The 17,723-nt window shown below is 36.3% G+C and overlaps 1 protein-coding gene across 18 annotated transcripts in view; it reads right to left on the minus strand.

The window, feature by feature from the left end:
- The window catches only part of Khdrbs2 (KH RNA binding domain containing, signal transduction associated 2), a 587,319-nt gene that overhangs the window by 218,441 nt on the left and 351,155 nt on the right, over nucleotides 1-17,723 (minus strand). For all 18 annotated transcript variants that reach the window (XR_009225748.1, XR_009225747.1, XR_009225735.1 and 15 more), the window contains exons 5-6: nucleotides 11,854-11,981; nucleotides 6,631-6,829 (exon numbers count right to left, since the gene is read on the minus strand). Coding sequence is in view for 1 of the 18 variants with exons in the window: in XM_046432600.2 (XP_046288556.1) it covers nucleotides 6,631-6,829; nucleotides 11,854-11,981 (327 nt within the window). In the remaining 17 variants the exon portion in view is untranslated. The remainder of the gene's footprint in view (nucleotides 1-6,630; nucleotides 6,830-11,853; nucleotides 11,982-17,723) is intronic.

Raw genomic sequence — 17,723 nt, forward strand, 5'->3', positions numbered from 1 at the left:
TGGTTATATTATAGATGACATTGTTGTCAAATCTGGGGACACCTCAATCATCTTTGTCATAGCTTAGCTGAATGATGTGGAAGGGTTTTCCACAGAACAGATCTACCCAGTACAACTCAAATCTGTCTTTCCTTCTACCAATCCATCCTTCCTGCCTTAGTACTACAGTTCACAGATAGCAGTAAGCCCTAAGAGCATTCTGGAATCATTTCTAAACCAGAATTGTAGCAGTACTTAAATTACATGAATAGCAATATTTTATTAAACCAAAACAAAGTTAATGTCTAACAGAAACTCCACTTGGCACTATCCCACAAATAGCCAGGTCCACTTATCCTTCACCCCATACCCATGGAGATAACACTTTGAGTGAGCCTCGGTGACCTTTTCTTACTTTTCCCACATCCAATTGTCATCCAATCCTATTGTTTTATTTTAGATTCTCATCCCATTCCTGTGCTCACAGCAAAGGCATCATCTCAGGAAGACACCCTGTGGTCAATTCCATAAATCTTCTCCCCTTCCTCCATTCTCTTCTTCAACCCACTCCAAACAATTGAGAATTAAAATTTCCTGCCAAATCTTAGTTTGCCTTCTGCTCAAAGATTTGCAGGTGACTTTTTAGGTAGGATAAGTGAAGTTGTAACCTCAGATGTCAAGGTTACTTTGTAACCCTACTATCTTCTCCTGGCCTGCATTATTTTCACAGGTGTCTTAAATGAGCTTTGTTTCACTAAACTGCTCTCCCAGATTCTTTAGATTTACTTTGAAAGGTCCCTTTTCTTGTCTTTGCCTTTGCCATTCCCTTTAAATGGTGTGTCTTTTTTCTCTGCTTCTGAAAGTTATACCAGTTTTCTTTGGTTGTTTTCTTTGCCCTCTCGGAGATTTTCTAAAATACGAATGGTCTTGGTGCTAATTCCCTTTATTGGAGGAATATATTTGACAATATATTCTATGTTCTATTGTCATTCATTTAATATCTATGCAAAATATGTATATGTATGTAAGTATGCAAATGTATAACATCTTTCTAAAAATGCCAGAAGTGGGTTCAATCTAAATGTTACGACCAAGCACTTTATTTAGCATTAACTGCAAAGATACATTTAACAGATACTTTCTGCCTTTAGAGTGTATGAAATCTTATATACAGGAGAAGATAAAAGCAAAAAATGACTTTAAATAAAGGACAGAGTAAGAGCCCCAGATGGGAAGTACACAGGATGTTAGTCACTGGACTATCTTGGTCTCTCCCAGCAGATGACATACATTTTAGTGTCTCTTTAACCACAGTCCATAACCACATTTCCAGCACCCACTTTCTGGAGGTACTGAATGATCTGTAGTTCCAGGTATTCATGAAGGACGTGGGAGATGTCTTAAGTATTGCCTTGGGAATTTGAATACCAACAATGGTCTGGACAGAATCATGAAGTACAGATGTTCTTTACACACATATAGTAGTTCTCTGAGATAAACACTATGTAGCACATTTTATGATCCCCTACTGAGAGGAAGCAGGATGTAATAAAGATACATAAGCTCTGGAGACCTAAAACTGGGGGCACTCTGAATTCTAAATTTCAGTGTACTGATCTCATAAAAATAGTAAAACCAACAACTAATTGATTAAGAGATTAAGTGAATTAATACACAGTGATAGGAAACTACTTTTTATTTAATATTTTTAGTTTTAATTTACTCTTTTAAATATCCACTGGTAGGTCTGATAAACTTAATATTTTGCTCAATGGGAATTTTTGTTGAAATTTGCTTTTCAATGCTTCAAATATACTTCAATTATGATGATGGATCCATAAAATGCAAATGTATTCTTCTTAGCAGAAGGTCAATGAAAAGAAGTTTTAAAATATTTAAAATCTGGGTTAGGATATGTTAACACTTAAACTAAAATTCACATTTTTTTAGACTCTGCTAACACTAATGATGGTTTTAAAACAGCAATCTCAATTACTGTAAGCTGTTTCTCATGAGGCCAGCTGCAAGGAGTGCATTTGATTACCTATATACATTCTATGTGGTCAGAAACTTAATGCTGAGACTCAGCAGGAAAGAAAGAAGTCTGAAGAGTGAATTGACTCATAGTGTGATTTATAATAAAGGGAACCTTTTCTAAGAAATTTTATCTGAGAGTTAAGAACTCCTTTGAGATTTTTCACCATCAGCTCAGCATGGTGCTATTATTTTGTTATTGAGACACTTAAACTTTTGTTTTTCTTACCCCTTACAGAGGAATCAATAGTCTAAAATTAGAGCAGAGAGTAGCAGCTCTTGAGTGTAATCTGGGTTTAGTACAGACTACTTCAAAGATTGATGCCAGCAGCTTATCAGCCATGTATTAAACTTCATGTGCACTCATTGAATGTTTTTTTAGGAAAACAATTAAAACACGACAGGTGTCAGGTTTTAATAAAATATAAAGGTTCTTAGAAAACATTGTACACTTTTTCCTGTTATCAATGATGTGCTATTGTAGAGAAATTTGGGGATGTCTACCAAACTCATCATATTTTCTCCTCTATATAAACTAGTGTCTCCTTACATTATCCATGAAGTTGTGGCTTAACAACCATTTTTATATTGTACAAACTTTACCCCTGCCTTTCCCTTGCCTTTGATGACTGATGAGTGGTAGATTCTAGATCTAATTTTCAATGACTTACTGTACTCAGAAGTGATTAGCTAATACACCTGACAAGTTTGGCTAATCACAATTCTCCCACTTGAGCATCTGGATTAGGATTGAGATTGCCAGCTAGTCAGTATCTGTTGGTTATTAAAGTTGGATATGTAAATATGGCTACCCTAGGATGGCCATATTTGTTGAGATACACTGATTAGAAAAGCCACAAAATAAAATCTGCAGATACAAATGGAAAGACCAGATAATCTGAGAAAACAGAGATAAGAAGGGAGAAAGATTCCTGGTAGTTTTCTAGTTCCTTGGCCTAGACCATTCTTGAGGTCTGATGGCATTGCTATTACTGGATCTCATTAACTTACATTCACATAACTTCAGCAGCTCTGATTTTTTAAAAAATTATATTTCACTAAAAGAGGTTCCAAGCGATTCTGCTGTTTGCAATCAATAATGCCAAATTAATTCACAAAAGTAGGAAAATACCTATGATTTTATTAGATCTACAGCTTCCGATATTAAAGAATTAATATATCATGGAATTTTATATGTTAACTTTTATTGAATGCCTATAATATTCTAGATACCTATGCATACTTATAAGTGTTTATGAATATTTATTTCTAATCATCAATACAGTCTTGAGAAGTTGAAATGATTATCCTCATTATATAAAATAGATAAGAAACACAAATGGTCAAAAATATATGAAAAACATATTCAACATCTCTGGCAATTAGAGAAATGCAAATTAAAAATACACTGAGACTTTATCTCACTCCAGTCAGAATAGCAATTATTAAGAATGCAAGTAACAATAAATGTTGGCAAAGATGTGGGATAAAAGGTTCAAGCACATATTGCTGGTGGGACTACAAATTGGAGCAACCACTCTGAAAAACAGTATGGAGATTCCTCAGAAAACTTGGAATAGAACCACCATTTGACCTAGTTATCCCTTTCCTTGGCTTATACCCAAAGGACTTAAAATCAGCATAGTACAGTGACACAGACACATCAATGTTTATAACTCAACTATGGAACCAATCTAGGTGCCCTTCAACAAATGAATGGATAAAGAAAGTGTGGTGTGTACACACACACACACACACACACACACTGGAATTACTCAAACATAAAGAAGAATGAAATTATGGCATTTGCCAGTAAATGTTTGGAACTGGAGACTATCATGCTAAGTGAAGTAAGCCAGTCCCTAAAAAGCAAAGGCCAAATGTTTCCTCTGATATGTGGATGCTAACCTATAACAGGGAAGGTTGGGAGGAGAAATATATAAGCTTATTGGATTAGACAAAGGGAAATAAAGGAAAGGGAGGGGGGATGGGAATATAAAAGACAGTAGAATGAACCTGACATAACTTTCCTATGTTCATATAGAATACAGGACCAGTGAAACTCCACATCATGAACATCCACAAGAATGGGATCCAAATTGGAATGGGCTGTACTCCATGAATGTAGAATATGTCAAATATGCCTTACTGTCATGTTTATAAAAAAATGAAAAAGGAGATACCTAAGCCTCAGTGTGTTTATAAAATGACACAATAATGAATCAAAATCCTGGGATACTACTTTCCACTTCAGAAGTGCACATCCTGTCCATACAGCAACACTGCAGACTTTTCTGCAGGGAAAGTTTCTTCATTTAACAGGATCTCAAACCAAACTTCCAACTCCCCGTGTGGTACTTTTCATTCTAATAAATAATCCCTCAGTTTAACCCAGGTGTTCATTTCAAACACCTTATCACCATGAAACCATCGTAAAACAATTGATCCTTCACTGTGCTTTCTTCTGTACATCCTGCCTCTAGTCTACCACCAAATCCTAACATACCGTTTTCACAGGATGCTTAGAATCAGATCTCTTCTCCTGCCCTCCAAGCCATTGTTCTGCCAGTGGGTGATACCACAAATAATTACAATGCCCTGTTTCCACACCTGTACCCATCCCCATCCTCAGCATCCTCAGATTCCATTGTTATAGGCAGAACAAACCTTTTAACATGTGAATCTGGTCATGTGACTGTCCTGCTCAAAACCCCAACTTAGCCCCCCTTGGACCTTATTTACCTTCTCTTCTGACACATTCCACTCCAGCTCTAACCTCCATCTTGCTGACCCCAAATTTCAAGCAAGTTCAATATCAGGACCTTTACAATTGCTCTTTTCTTCTGACAGGGAGACTGCTTACAGAGGAAGTCCCTCAGCCTAGACACTGCTTCATAGAGGACTCAGAGACCTTCTGAATTTCCCCATTCAGAATATAACCTTCTTTACCCATGTTTTCAGAATATACGTGTGCCTTTATAGTTCCCTCTTATATGCCTCATATTCCAGTGATTCATTCATTATCAGTTGGATTATGGACTACAATTCTGTTTCACCAGTTTTGCTCTTTTGAAGGGCTATATATGCCATATAAACCCTTTGATTAATAACAATATTGACTGCTGTTAACTGAAAAATTTTTTTCTCATTTTTAATTTTAATAAAAGGTCTGTTTAAACCAATAATTGGAGGATAAAAACACCTTAGTGGCAATATACTCAAAAACTGTAGAGCTAAATTGTTCCCCAGAGATGAAAAGAGACATCACCAAACCTGTGGGGACTTAATGCATTCATTTGACAAGTACATAGTATTTGCAAAATACTATGTCTCAGGTAAGAGGTAGAAGAACAAAGACTGATTCTTACGTTTTCAGACTCGTGGGCTTACTTATAGGGTAGAATAAATTTTCAGCTTCTGATTTTGCAAATTTAAGATTGTCAAAGATTTTAAATATTGATGCATGATTACAAAAGATATTATAGATAAACACATTTCACCAGTTACAGTAGCAATGGAATTTTATCATTAATTTTGCTTCACTCTTGTATATATCAATTAATGTTTTATATTCAAGCAATAGCATCATTCTTAAAAACTAACAAATGCTAAACATAGTGTATTCTTGGTGACACTGATCAACCATATTCACTTTATTTTCTGATTAAGCTTTGACTGGTTATTAGCCAGTCCATGAAATATGTATGTTTTGAGTGCTCATCACATGAAAGTAACTGTCCTTGAAGAGTTTATAGTTAATGAATAATACTTCAAGGAAGACATTTATGAGGTCAGCATGGTAGTGGGTGGTTTCCTGAAACTCATATCAGATGACAGGTATACTGGAGACTTTAGAGGCAGAAGAAGCTTCTTTTTAAAATGGTGATCTGTTTGCATCAACTCAGTTTAAGATTTATCGTGGACTTCCTGGGACTACACAAGCTTAGAAAGTAGATAGGAAACTCCCTTTTACAAGTGCCACAGTCTAGCAGGAGAAATGGGCACAGAAAGTATAATACCAATGTGACAAGAAGATTACTGATGACCTGAACTAAATATTAAAGGGTGTTCAGACACAAAATGTGACCTAGAGATACCATGGATGAGATGTAGGGGAAACTCACTGTGTTTCCTCTGTCCATTCTATATTTTTTTGATTTGTATGCCCATTCCATATCTTTGAAATAATGAAAGCCCAGCCACATGGTCTTACATTATTAACAAAGTTTATAACATAATCACGTTACATTTGTCAAGTATTTCTGAAATTTATGCTAATATTTATCATGACCCAGGAGAATTCTCTGAATATATAATGATTCATATTATATTTATAATTATTTTCCATTTGAAATCTGACCAAACCTTCTAAAGGTAAGAAAACCTCAGGATAGTTTGATTCTTAAAATTCAAGCTGGTGAACTGTCACTAACTACAATGATCATGCCTGTAAAATGAAAGCTTCTCCACAAAACGCTTTCATTGAAATGCACTGCTTAAATTCTTTTGCAAATGACATGACCTCTTGTGTTCATAGCATATGCCTGTTTGGGAGGCTTAGCTAGTTAACCAAACAAATGAACTCCTCTTCACTACCCGTTTCTTAGGGGTACTTACATATTCTTCATAAGCTTCATGGGCTGGAGGAGGGGGTGCTCTGTATCCTGGCACTGTTGGTGCCCCCCTGGCTCTAGGGGTGGGGACGCCTCTTGCTACCGGTGGCACGGGAAGAGCTCCACGAGTCACAGTGGTCCCACGAGGTGTGAGAACACCTCGTCCAGGTGGTGGGGGAGGAGGAATGGCACCCCCACGGCCCCTAGGAAACACAGGTAAAATGCAGATAAGGAAAGGTGAAGGGAGAGAAGGACAACAACAGACACCAGTATTCATCTCAGGGCCTCCACAGGATGTAAGCATCCAAAATTTATCTTTCTTTTTGGGTATGTGCCTTTGCCTGTGTGTGTGTGTGTGTGTGCACACGCATGCATTTAACAGAGATGTGTCTTGGCCTCCAGAGTAAAACATATCCTGTGAATACTAAGACTTAGTTCTCATGGAAACCACACAAAATACTTTGATACAGTCTACTAAAAAAACAAAGCCAAAAGGAAAAACAGAAAACAAAAGCCCATTGTGTTTATATTCCTTTTTTTTCCTGTGTTAATATATTTATTTATTTATTTATTTATTTTGTCTCTTTTATTTGTTCTTTTTAATTATACATGACAGTAGAATCTATTTTGATATGATTATACAGACATGAAGCGTATCTTTTTCTAATTAGGATCCCTGTCTTGTGGATATACATGATGTGGAGATTCACTATGGTGTATTCACATAAGAACATAAGAAAGTTATATCTGATTCATTCCATTGTCTTTCCTATTCCTTTTCCTTTCCCTTTCCTTCATTCCTCTTTGTCTAATCCTTTGAACTTCTATCCTCCCCTGGCCCTTGTTGTGTGTTGGCATCCACATAGCAGAACATTCACCTTCTGGTTTGGGGGGATTGGTTTATTTCACTAGAACACCCAGATCAGAGCACTACCTAATGGATGGCTCCCTGGACCATCTATAAAACTGAGCTGCTGTATATCTCTGTCTCCTCCATGCGGGGTTATTGATAGTGGTATGCAATGTTGTCATTTGCAAATATATGATCTGTCTGCACTTTAATAAATTGTGGAACTTGAGGCATAGTGATATCATCCTGCTGACTGTAGTAGCTTAAATTTGAGGTCACTTGAAATCATGACTCGCTGTCACTGACTTATCACCAGGCATGTCACCCCTGAGTTGGTGCAATCACTGACATCATATAATTTCATATAGTAACCATGGTGCTAGTGAAATACATTAGTATTCTGCAACAAAGAGAGTAGATTGAATACTCTGTACTGCAGTTCTTGACACAAAAGTAACCTGCACTAAAAGTGTAAGATCAAATGGTTGCAGCCAAGTCCTTCAGTATTCTGAGGCCTTCAGAAAGGTTGAGTGTTTGTCTGAAATCTTTGGGCAAATGTACGGTTATTTCACTTTTTATTATGTCTGAAAGACTGGCCTTCCGAAAGCACTGCTTTCAGCAGAAGCACTAAAGCTTTGGGAAAAATGATGATCATTGGGACGTCAACAATCACACCGTCTGGCTTCACCTCCATATGGAGACGCAGGTTATGCTTTCTGCTATGAATAGCAGTCGGCTGGCTCTTTCTTGCTTACAGAAAATGAGCTTTTAGAAGTGAAGAGTAAGAATGCTGGAAAAGCTTTTAAAATTTTTACATAGATTATAGAGCTGATGAATAGACAACCTATCAGAGAGCTTATTGTGAACTAATGCATATAGAATACTCTCTTAGATTGGGAGGAAGGTGAAATACAAAAGACCCAGAGGCCCAGTGCTGATTTCAAATATGAAAACAGTGGAGGATACAACATTCTATATTGTCATCATAATATAAAAACACTTCTATAAAGAAAGATATAGATATCAAGTTTACCTTCACTGGGCCTCCAAGCACCTGTTTCTTCATAAGCAAGATGAATGTATGTCCTGGCTTTCTAACTGTTATCCTAGCTTCCTGTTCCCTCCTCTACAGAATGGCTTTCCCTGGAATGTTAAGTCTCCTTGCTCCCTCCTATTCAACTCAAGAATCAATCGCCTATTTTAGGATAAGGCCCTGAGCCAAACTGACACCACAGTATTCTTTCCTTTATTTTGCTGACTTCTTCAAAGAAAACTTTCCATGTTTAATTCTCTACTTTCTGCTCATGCCTGAGCTGAATGCAATCCATCTAGTGTGTGCTTTCCCCATGCTGTGAAAACACTGTTGGCTAAGATGCCAAGACCTCAACCCACTGATTTCCAGCTCCACTGGGCTTTTCCCTGGTTACCATGACACTGTGCCTCTTATTATGTTTTGAGATTGTGAACCATGACTTGGAAAATGTTTATTTGAGTTTTTTTTTTGTTTTGTTTTAAATCTCTGCTCATGGCATGATCTTTTTTTTAAATTATTGGTTGTTCAAAACATTACAAAGCTCTTGATATATCATATTTCATACATTTGATTCAAGCGGATTAGGAACTCCTCTTCCTTTTGCTTTACTACTCCTTAGCCTCCTCACAAATTTCTATTCAGGGGCCCTCACTGGAATATGGGTGTTCCCAATTTCTGTGTTCATTCTTCTTTCTTCTCCTATGGTTAAACCCTGCAGTCCATAATTCTAGCCATGGTTATTTTCTCCTTATCATAAAAGTGTGTCCTACCTTACGTTCCTGATATCAGAATTTCTATAACTTCTATGCATATTAGGGTCACTTGAAGGTCTTTAAAAAATTCCAAATTACCCATGGCCAGGTAAATCATAGTCTCTGGAGGCAAGAAGCTGCCAATACTTCCAATGTACAGGATATTTTGGGAAACACTGCCCTAATATGCATCACCTAATTTAAATATCTTGACAAACTTGTTATGTAAGCAGTTCATAGCTATTTTAAAAATTGAGAAAGCAAGTTAAAAAGAAGATGAATCACTTGTCCAAGTCACACTAGTCATCCATATGTCTTGGATTAATTACAGGAATAATTATATTCTTCTTTTAACTTGACTTTTCACCTAATCTCAGTTGATAATAGCATATACCTCTTACCAGGTCAGATACCAGAGAATTATTTTTGTCTTGGACCAACCACCCTCCTTCTCTAACATCTAATTGGCATTGGTTCCTATAAATCTGAATCTCTGTTCTGGCTCTATCTCACTATATTCCAAGTGCTGTTCATTTCTTTCTGTCTTGGAAAATGGACTTGTGTTCATTGGCTTTCCTGCCATGAGTCTACATTCTCTTTGTGTCTGTCACTCTGTTTCTCTCTCTTCCAATCGCTCCAATGTTGATTATCTTTAGTGATGACTTAGTAGTCTCTTCTAAGTATAATTATTCTTTCTTTTTAAAGACTCCATTAGGTTACCCAGGAGGCCAATGCAGGAGGATTGCAAGTTCTAGGCCAGCCTGCATAACTTGGTGAGACCCTATCTCAAAATACAATGTAAACAAAGGCTGTCGATGTAGCTGAGTGGCAGAGTACCACTTGGTTGAACCCCCAGTTCCACACCCAACCACACACAATATTTTAGTTTTCACTGTAGTAAACAAAGCCTTCTGAATCTCATTTTCTACTGCTTGGTCTCAATGCAACATGTTCTACTGATACATGTAAACATTTTCATCCTTCATTTATATAAAATAAGCTATCATGATAATATAAATATGTAATGTTTTATATTTTGTATGCATTATTATAGGAAGATTAGTTATCATAGATATATTTATTGAATATAAATTCCTTTAATTAAATATACCTTCAGCAAATTGTTTCTGAAGTTTTAAAATATTTCAGACAATCCTCAAAATACTAGGGATAGAACCACTATATGACCCAGTTATTCCACTCCTTGGTATATATCCAGAATATTTAAAATGAACATACTACAATGATACAACCACCTCAATATTCATAACAGAAGAATAGCCAATATACAATGATATGTATAGTGATATATATAGTTTTATTCAGTCATAAAGAAGAATGAAATTGCCATTTGCAGGAAAATGGACAGAACTCGAGAACATTATATTAAATGACATAAACCAAACTTAGAAAGTCAAGTGTCATTTGTTGTCTCTCATATATGGAAACTAGAAATGAAAAGGAAGAGAAAGGTTGGTGAGAGGATCTCATGAAAATCAAAGGGAGACAAATATAGTAAAGGAAAGGAACCTAGGGGTGGGAGGTGGGGAGGAAAAGGGGAAATACTTAGGCATGATATTGGCCAAATTATATTGTTATCTCATGTGTATTGTATTCTAGATCTGTGTCCTTTAGAGATTTAAATCCCACTTTCAATAGGGTGAAAAGAACAACTGAATCACTCTATATGTGAAGACAAAGAGGGTTTTTTTGTGTTTTTTGTTTTTGTTTTACCCCTTTGTAAACCAATGCCTTCTGTTGAAAACATGACAAACACAGAACCCTACAAAACAATTTATAATACAGAAAAATTCCAATTTGTTTGTAAAGGAAAGAAAATCAAGTAAGACTCTAAGATCTCCAAGATCTTGAGAAGTCAAATCTATCTGAACTTTGCACAACTTTTTCATGTGTATTTCTTTTCTTTTTATGTTTTTATTAGTGCATTTTAAGTATACGCAGTAGTGGGGCTCATTGTGACACTTGCATAAAAGCACATGATATAATTTGCTCTGATACAATTCCTGGTCCTTACTATCAATTGTTCAAGAAGTAGGCTTCTGGCTTTCTTGGCTGATGAATATGTGTTATCTGTATCTTTTTCTGTCTCTCTCTCTCTGATAAGATTATATCAATTCAAGGACCATTTAAACACAGATAAAACATATAGTTTTCCCTTCATGCAAGTTATTCTGGTTTCAAGAGAAGATGCTTGCATCATCTGTGTGCCCTAGTTCTGGAGATAGAAAAGGAAAGTGGAAACTCTCAGTATCACTGCCTTATTTTCTAAAGGTAGTTGAAAAAGGAAAAAAAAATGGAGTCTGACTGCCTGTATGAATTAGGTAAGATTTCATGCAATTTTTTGAACCTCAATTTCTTACCTGGGCTAGCAGTTATCTCTTAATACAAAGGGTGTAGTGAATATATGATACACTCTTACATGTTATATATTCATTTATTGTTTCTATTGTGGTGAAGAGAATATTCCTGATGCTCTTATTTATTCCTTCCTATGAACATGGCCAAGCATGGCAAAAATAAGACTGCCTTCTTCCTTTGTTATTAATTTATATAAAGTAAGAACTAATGTACCTTGAAGGAGCTGTGGGAGCTATTCGAATCCCTCTGCCTCTAATACCTCTGCCACGACCAGAGTCTTCTGAGCCATTTAAATAAGATAATTCACGTAACTGTTCCTGACGAATTTCATCATTGTAGTCCTAGAAGAAAAAATATACTTGATGAGTTATGGGACATGGGGATTTTAAAGTTAACAAACAAACAAACAAACAAACACAAGAAGAAGAAAAAAATTCACATTTGTTTTCTAGAGTCTTATATAAAATATCTAAGGTGATATAAAAAAGGTACATATTTTAAATTCCTATTATTATATGAAGAAACTGAAGTTGCTTCTTTTATCAAGAAAGTACTCTGTAGGACATAGATATCACTTCAGGTGAGGGCTGGAAAAGGGAAGGTAATAACACAGAACACGAACTGCAAATGTATTTTGGTTATGATTGTCAACATGAGGAATGCCAAAATTTCATTTGAACAACTGTGTGTAGATTATGAATGACTGCCTGACATTCAAATAGCTCCTGATAGGTAAACCAGAAGGGGTCAATCCTAAGGCCTAGTATAGATGCACTGTGTGTGTGTGTGTGTGTGTGTGTATGTATGTATGTGTGTGTGTGCATGTATGTGTGTGCATCATACAAATATGAAATTATATGATCTATCTTCTCACAAGTGGGAAGCTAATGTGGTGAAGTCCCACCCAACAACCTGATAAGCAACATTTAAAAACAAGGAATTTCCTGTGTTGTTTAGCATTGGGCTAATGTACAGTGAGAACCATAGTAGAAGGCAAATCTCAGAGTTACAGCTAAAGATTAAGTCAAAGTCAAAGGGACTGTCTTTCTCCCTCATCAGTTCAGAAATGTGTCCGTGCAGAAATGTGTCAGTCATTTCATTCAAGAGTGCACCAGTTTGGAGATTCCTCAGAAAACTTGGAATAGAACCACCATTTGACCCAGTTATCTGATTCCTTGGTATATACCCAAGGACTTAAAAACAGCCTACTACAGTGATGCAGCCACATCAGTGTTAATAGCTGTTCAATTCACAATAGCTAAGCTATGGACTCAACCTAGGTGCTCTTCAGCAGATGAACAGATAAAGAAAATGTGGTATATAAATACAATAGAATATTACTAAGTCATAAAAAGACTCACTTTATGACATTTGACGGAAAATGAATGGATCTGCAGACTATTATGCTAAGTGAAATAAGTCAATCCCCCCAAAACCACAAAGGTCAAATTACAAATGTTCTCTCTGATATACGAATGCTAATACACAATAAGGAGAGGGGAGTTCAGTAGATTAGATAAAGTACAGTGAAGGGAATGGGGAGGGGGAAGAAAATAGGAGAGGCAATGAAATGATTCTGACTTAATTTTCATATGTACATATTTAAATACACCACAGTGAATTTCTACATCGTGTACAACCACAAGACTGGGATCCTTATTAGATTAAGATGTACTCCATATTTGTATAAATGTGTCAAATTATACTCTACTATCATTCTTAACTAAAAATAATAAATAAATAAATAAAAGAGTGGACCTGAGTCATTACAAATGAATGCTACCATAAAGTACCAGTCTTATCTATTTCTACACACACACACACACACACACACACCTGGTTAAACAACACAAAATTGAATAATGGGTTATTTGTGCCAAATGGCCAATCTGATCTATTATTTTTCTCTACACATATGTTTTAGTGAATTCAATCTAGTGAATTTTGTACTGACAGAGAAGGATCTAGGAGATGAAAATAGAAGTTATCTTCAGAGGATGAGCCTACTTTGTGGGACAAAAATTCACATGTATTATCTGCAGTAAACAATACCTATTTAGCTCTGCATATAATGTGTGTATGTTTTATATAAAGTTAAGACTAGGCAAGCCAACCACACAGCTCTGTGTAGAAACTTGCAAGGATGCACTTAGCTTGCAAAAAAACCCCTCTAATGCACAGCTTTACCTCATGCTCCAGAAACTGCCTTGACTACAAGCAAAAGTGATAATCACTCCAAAGCATTTATATTCTTATTTTTAACATGTCCCTCAGTTATCCTCTACAGAACCTGATTATAGCTGTAACAGCCTCAACACAGCTGACAGAAGAGCCATACAGTAGAAAATTACAGATTCTAACAGGTCAAATATTGTTCAATTTCAACCTCCTAATTTTCACATTCAAGCATCAACTAAAGTGAAGAATAAACATGTATTATTTTATTAGGATCAGGAATGCAATGAATTGCTACTCCGGAGTGAACTGACCAGTCACCATCAAAATGAAACCCAATCCAATAATTTTCACATGTAATATTATTGATGTTAAAGGAGACATTTGTAGCTTCCTTTCTGAGGAAAACCCATATCCATTCAGGGTCCTTATGAAATGTAAAAAGAGAGAGATTGACATTGTTGACCATACTGAGGGCTGAGATACACACGAACAAATTACATCTGAATTCAGTATATGTAACTGTGTACTTTAGAGCATAAATATTTTTACGTTAAAATTCTGAAGATATCAGAATATAGATGTGGTCTCTTTCATTATATAATCATAAATTAGATGAAGAAGGAAGAAAATAAAAAGCAAGAGGAAAATGGGGACAAGGAAAAGGAGAAAGAAGTAGAGGACAAGGAGAAGGAAGAGCAACATAGTAATTGGACAGTGATAGATTAATTCCCAACTTGTTCAGGGATTCCTGCAGCCATTCCCCTAGAGAGTTCTCACCACCACATTGACTCTGGGATTGGTCATATGATTTGTTCTCGCTAATAAAGCAGGGACTGTAAAAGTACTCATTGCTAGAAAAATCACTGGAAATCTTTAGGCCACCAGGTGAAGAAGTCTAGGCTGTATTTCTGCAGCTAAGAGACCCTGTGAAGAGAGTGCACAGTCATCCTTGCTCTCCCTGCATTTTAATCTGAGTCCTGGAACATGAGTGAGGACATTCTAGACCATCTAGTCCCAGTCAAGCTGGAGGAGACAAATAATCACCTAGCAAACCCAAGAACCAGGAGAAACAGATAACAAATAATGCTCTAAACCATTAAGTATTGTGGTGCTTTCAGCAAAAACTACCAAATACAGAGAGGACTAGAGGGTATGGTGCTTGAGAGACATACAAAAAAGGCATTCTCAAAGCAGTCAGCTTCTGGCCCTGTCAGAGGGGAGGATTTGGACCTCAATGTTATCTGCATGTTTCTTGGAGTAGATAGCCTTACTTGTAAGTCAGTATATCTGAAGGCCATGACCTTGTATCATAATAGTCTGAGTTGCTCATAAGTCCTGTTGTTCAGAGTCTATACTCACCAATCCAACTGCACTAGAATTCAGTTCCTAGATTTCTGACTAGGATATGAATATGAATACTTGATACTGAAGATTAAGTCTTAATGTAAGCAAAATCACTATTGTCTATATAATTAGACTTTTATATGAGTTTAGATAGAAACACTTTATTTTAAGAGTTGATTCGTGACAGATTAGTGGTGGACAAGAGAACAAAGACCAGTAACTTCATGTGTAATTGTCCAAGAAGTCTAGGTGCTACATTCTGCAATCCTGTTCCCAAACATGACTTCCCTCAGCTGATGACAAAATGTGTTTGGATGCAAAGATGGGTCCATTCTTAGAAACTCAAGACTCCTCCATGCCCCAGAGATCCCTGAGTTTCAGCAATGCTGAACTATCTTTTAATTTCATTGCACCAAGAAATGTACTAGAAGTTTCCCAACTCTCTATCCTTAGGGTCAGAACATTGTGGCAGCAGGGCTCTCCAGCCTCCCTTGGCTTTTAAAAAAAAAACATTTTTTTTTTTTTAATGAGAGCATCTTCCCTAATATAATTCTGATGTGTCCAATCCCATTTGTCATCTGCTTCTTAGAAGACCCAAATTAACATAGGGTACTTACAACATCAAATTCCTAAGTTTACAAAGTTGAGAGCTTTGATAAACTCATTTATGATAATGCTAGTGAATTCAATATTTTTTTGCATTCAACATCCCTTGTACTATGATGACATTGGTCTATTTGCTGCTCTCCTACTTAAAAATGGTTATAGATTGCTTGAATATTAATGATTGCTAAAAAAGGAAATGGTCAGTGTTTTTGGCAAATTTCCCAATATTTTTCCAACATTTCACTTAATTAGAATATAGGAAAGACTCAAAGAAGTGGGTAAAAATAAACCACAATTTGAGTCAGAAATTAGAACAATTTGATTGGCACAGAGGAAGTGTGGCAACAATGCAGAAATGACTGCATGTGTGGTAGGGTGTGTGAGACAGAATATGGGCAACCACAAGTAGTTTAGGAGTGCTGTAATAGGAACAGATCCAAATTTTCTATAATGTCCAAAATCTTTGCTTTTTTGGTTACCAAAATCACTTTCTAAATCTTACAACTTGAAATAATAACAAAGATATTCACAATATATTTTATAAGTTGATTTTGCCTGTGGTGAGATAAATTCACCCCATGAAACGATTTCCATGAAATTCATGAGCACCACTATTTTGCTTCTGACAGGGCCCTCCCACTGTGACGGCATATGGTATAAACAGCATACACAAAAGCTCAGAGCAGACAGATGTTTGGATGTTCCTAGAAAGGACGTATGCTCACAGTCCACATATTTAATGTATATGCATAATTTCCCAGTTATGTACAGTCCTGTCCATCTGTCATGATGGCGTTTTGCCCAAATACAAATTGAGAAGATTATTTCACTTGCTTTCAGGTGCCAGGTAATGACAGGTGTAGATAGGCTACCTAGGGGCACAGTCAGGGACCATTTTCCTGCCAAATACCCTCTGCTGAGACACCAGTGGGCACTGGTGCCGCACATTTAAAACTGTGATTATAACCACCGGTAACATGCGAATGTAGCTTCTGTTCTGCCAATGCCAAGACTGTCAGACGACATTGAGGGAAGTGAAATGTAGCCTGTAATCCTTCTGGGCCATGACAAAGACACTTGAGATTTCTTGGCTGCCTGCAATAGTCAGGTTAGGACATTTGATCAGAGTAATGATCAAGAAAGTGTGGGTCCAGTATCAATACCATACTTGTAACTGAGCTGGGATGAATAGGAAACTATTTCAGAAGACAACCAGTACTGAGATGGACATTATTTACTAAAGCAGCTTAGGCTATTAGATAATATCTCTGAGCCAACACAAGGGTAAGCTTTAATCAGCCCAGAATTGGGACCAGAAAAACTCATTAACAAAACGTAGTCAAAGAACAAGTCAATTAAGATTTATTAAGAATCTGCTTGGTGCATGACTCTGCATAATGTTTATAAAAAGGCTGTATAAAACTTATACATCAAAGGAGATGGATTACCAAAATGTCACAATACTGTGGACTTTTTATCTTAAATTGTTAGCTATGGTGATTCCTGTTACTGAAGAAGGTTTTCTTTTTATCCCCATTATTAAGATCACACTGCTCACTATGCAAAAAAAATCATCAGAGAATAAGATAATATCAATATATACTATGTATCAATATTTTGCAGTATTATTAGAAAGGCTTATTTTCAATCTTGTTTTGTTTGAGTTTATTAAATACTGGTCACTGATATATGATGTCTAAATGTCAAGACTTCTTGAATGAGCAACAAAGGATTCACATATTTGGTGTGATATATCATTTGACCCAAATAAGGCTAGAAAATCAGCCACTACCTCAGAATAGATTCAGAGTAGTAACCGAAAAATATTTAGGTGATACTGAATGTCAAATTTGAACTTTTATTCTAATAACACCAAGTTCCATCTGTCCCAGTAAAGGCAAAATGACTAAATAATTTTCAGCATTTTTTTTTTGGCAAATTATTAAGTACATTGC

This window comes from Marmota monax, unplaced genomic scaffold, assembly GCF_021218885.2.
Source record: "Marmota monax isolate L192 unplaced genomic scaffold, Marmota_monax_Labrador192_F-V1.1 WCK01_AAM20220418_F8-fsc00116, whole genome shotgun sequence".
Classification (NCBI taxonomy): domain Eukaryota; kingdom Metazoa; phylum Chordata; class Mammalia; order Rodentia; family Sciuridae; genus Marmota; species Marmota monax.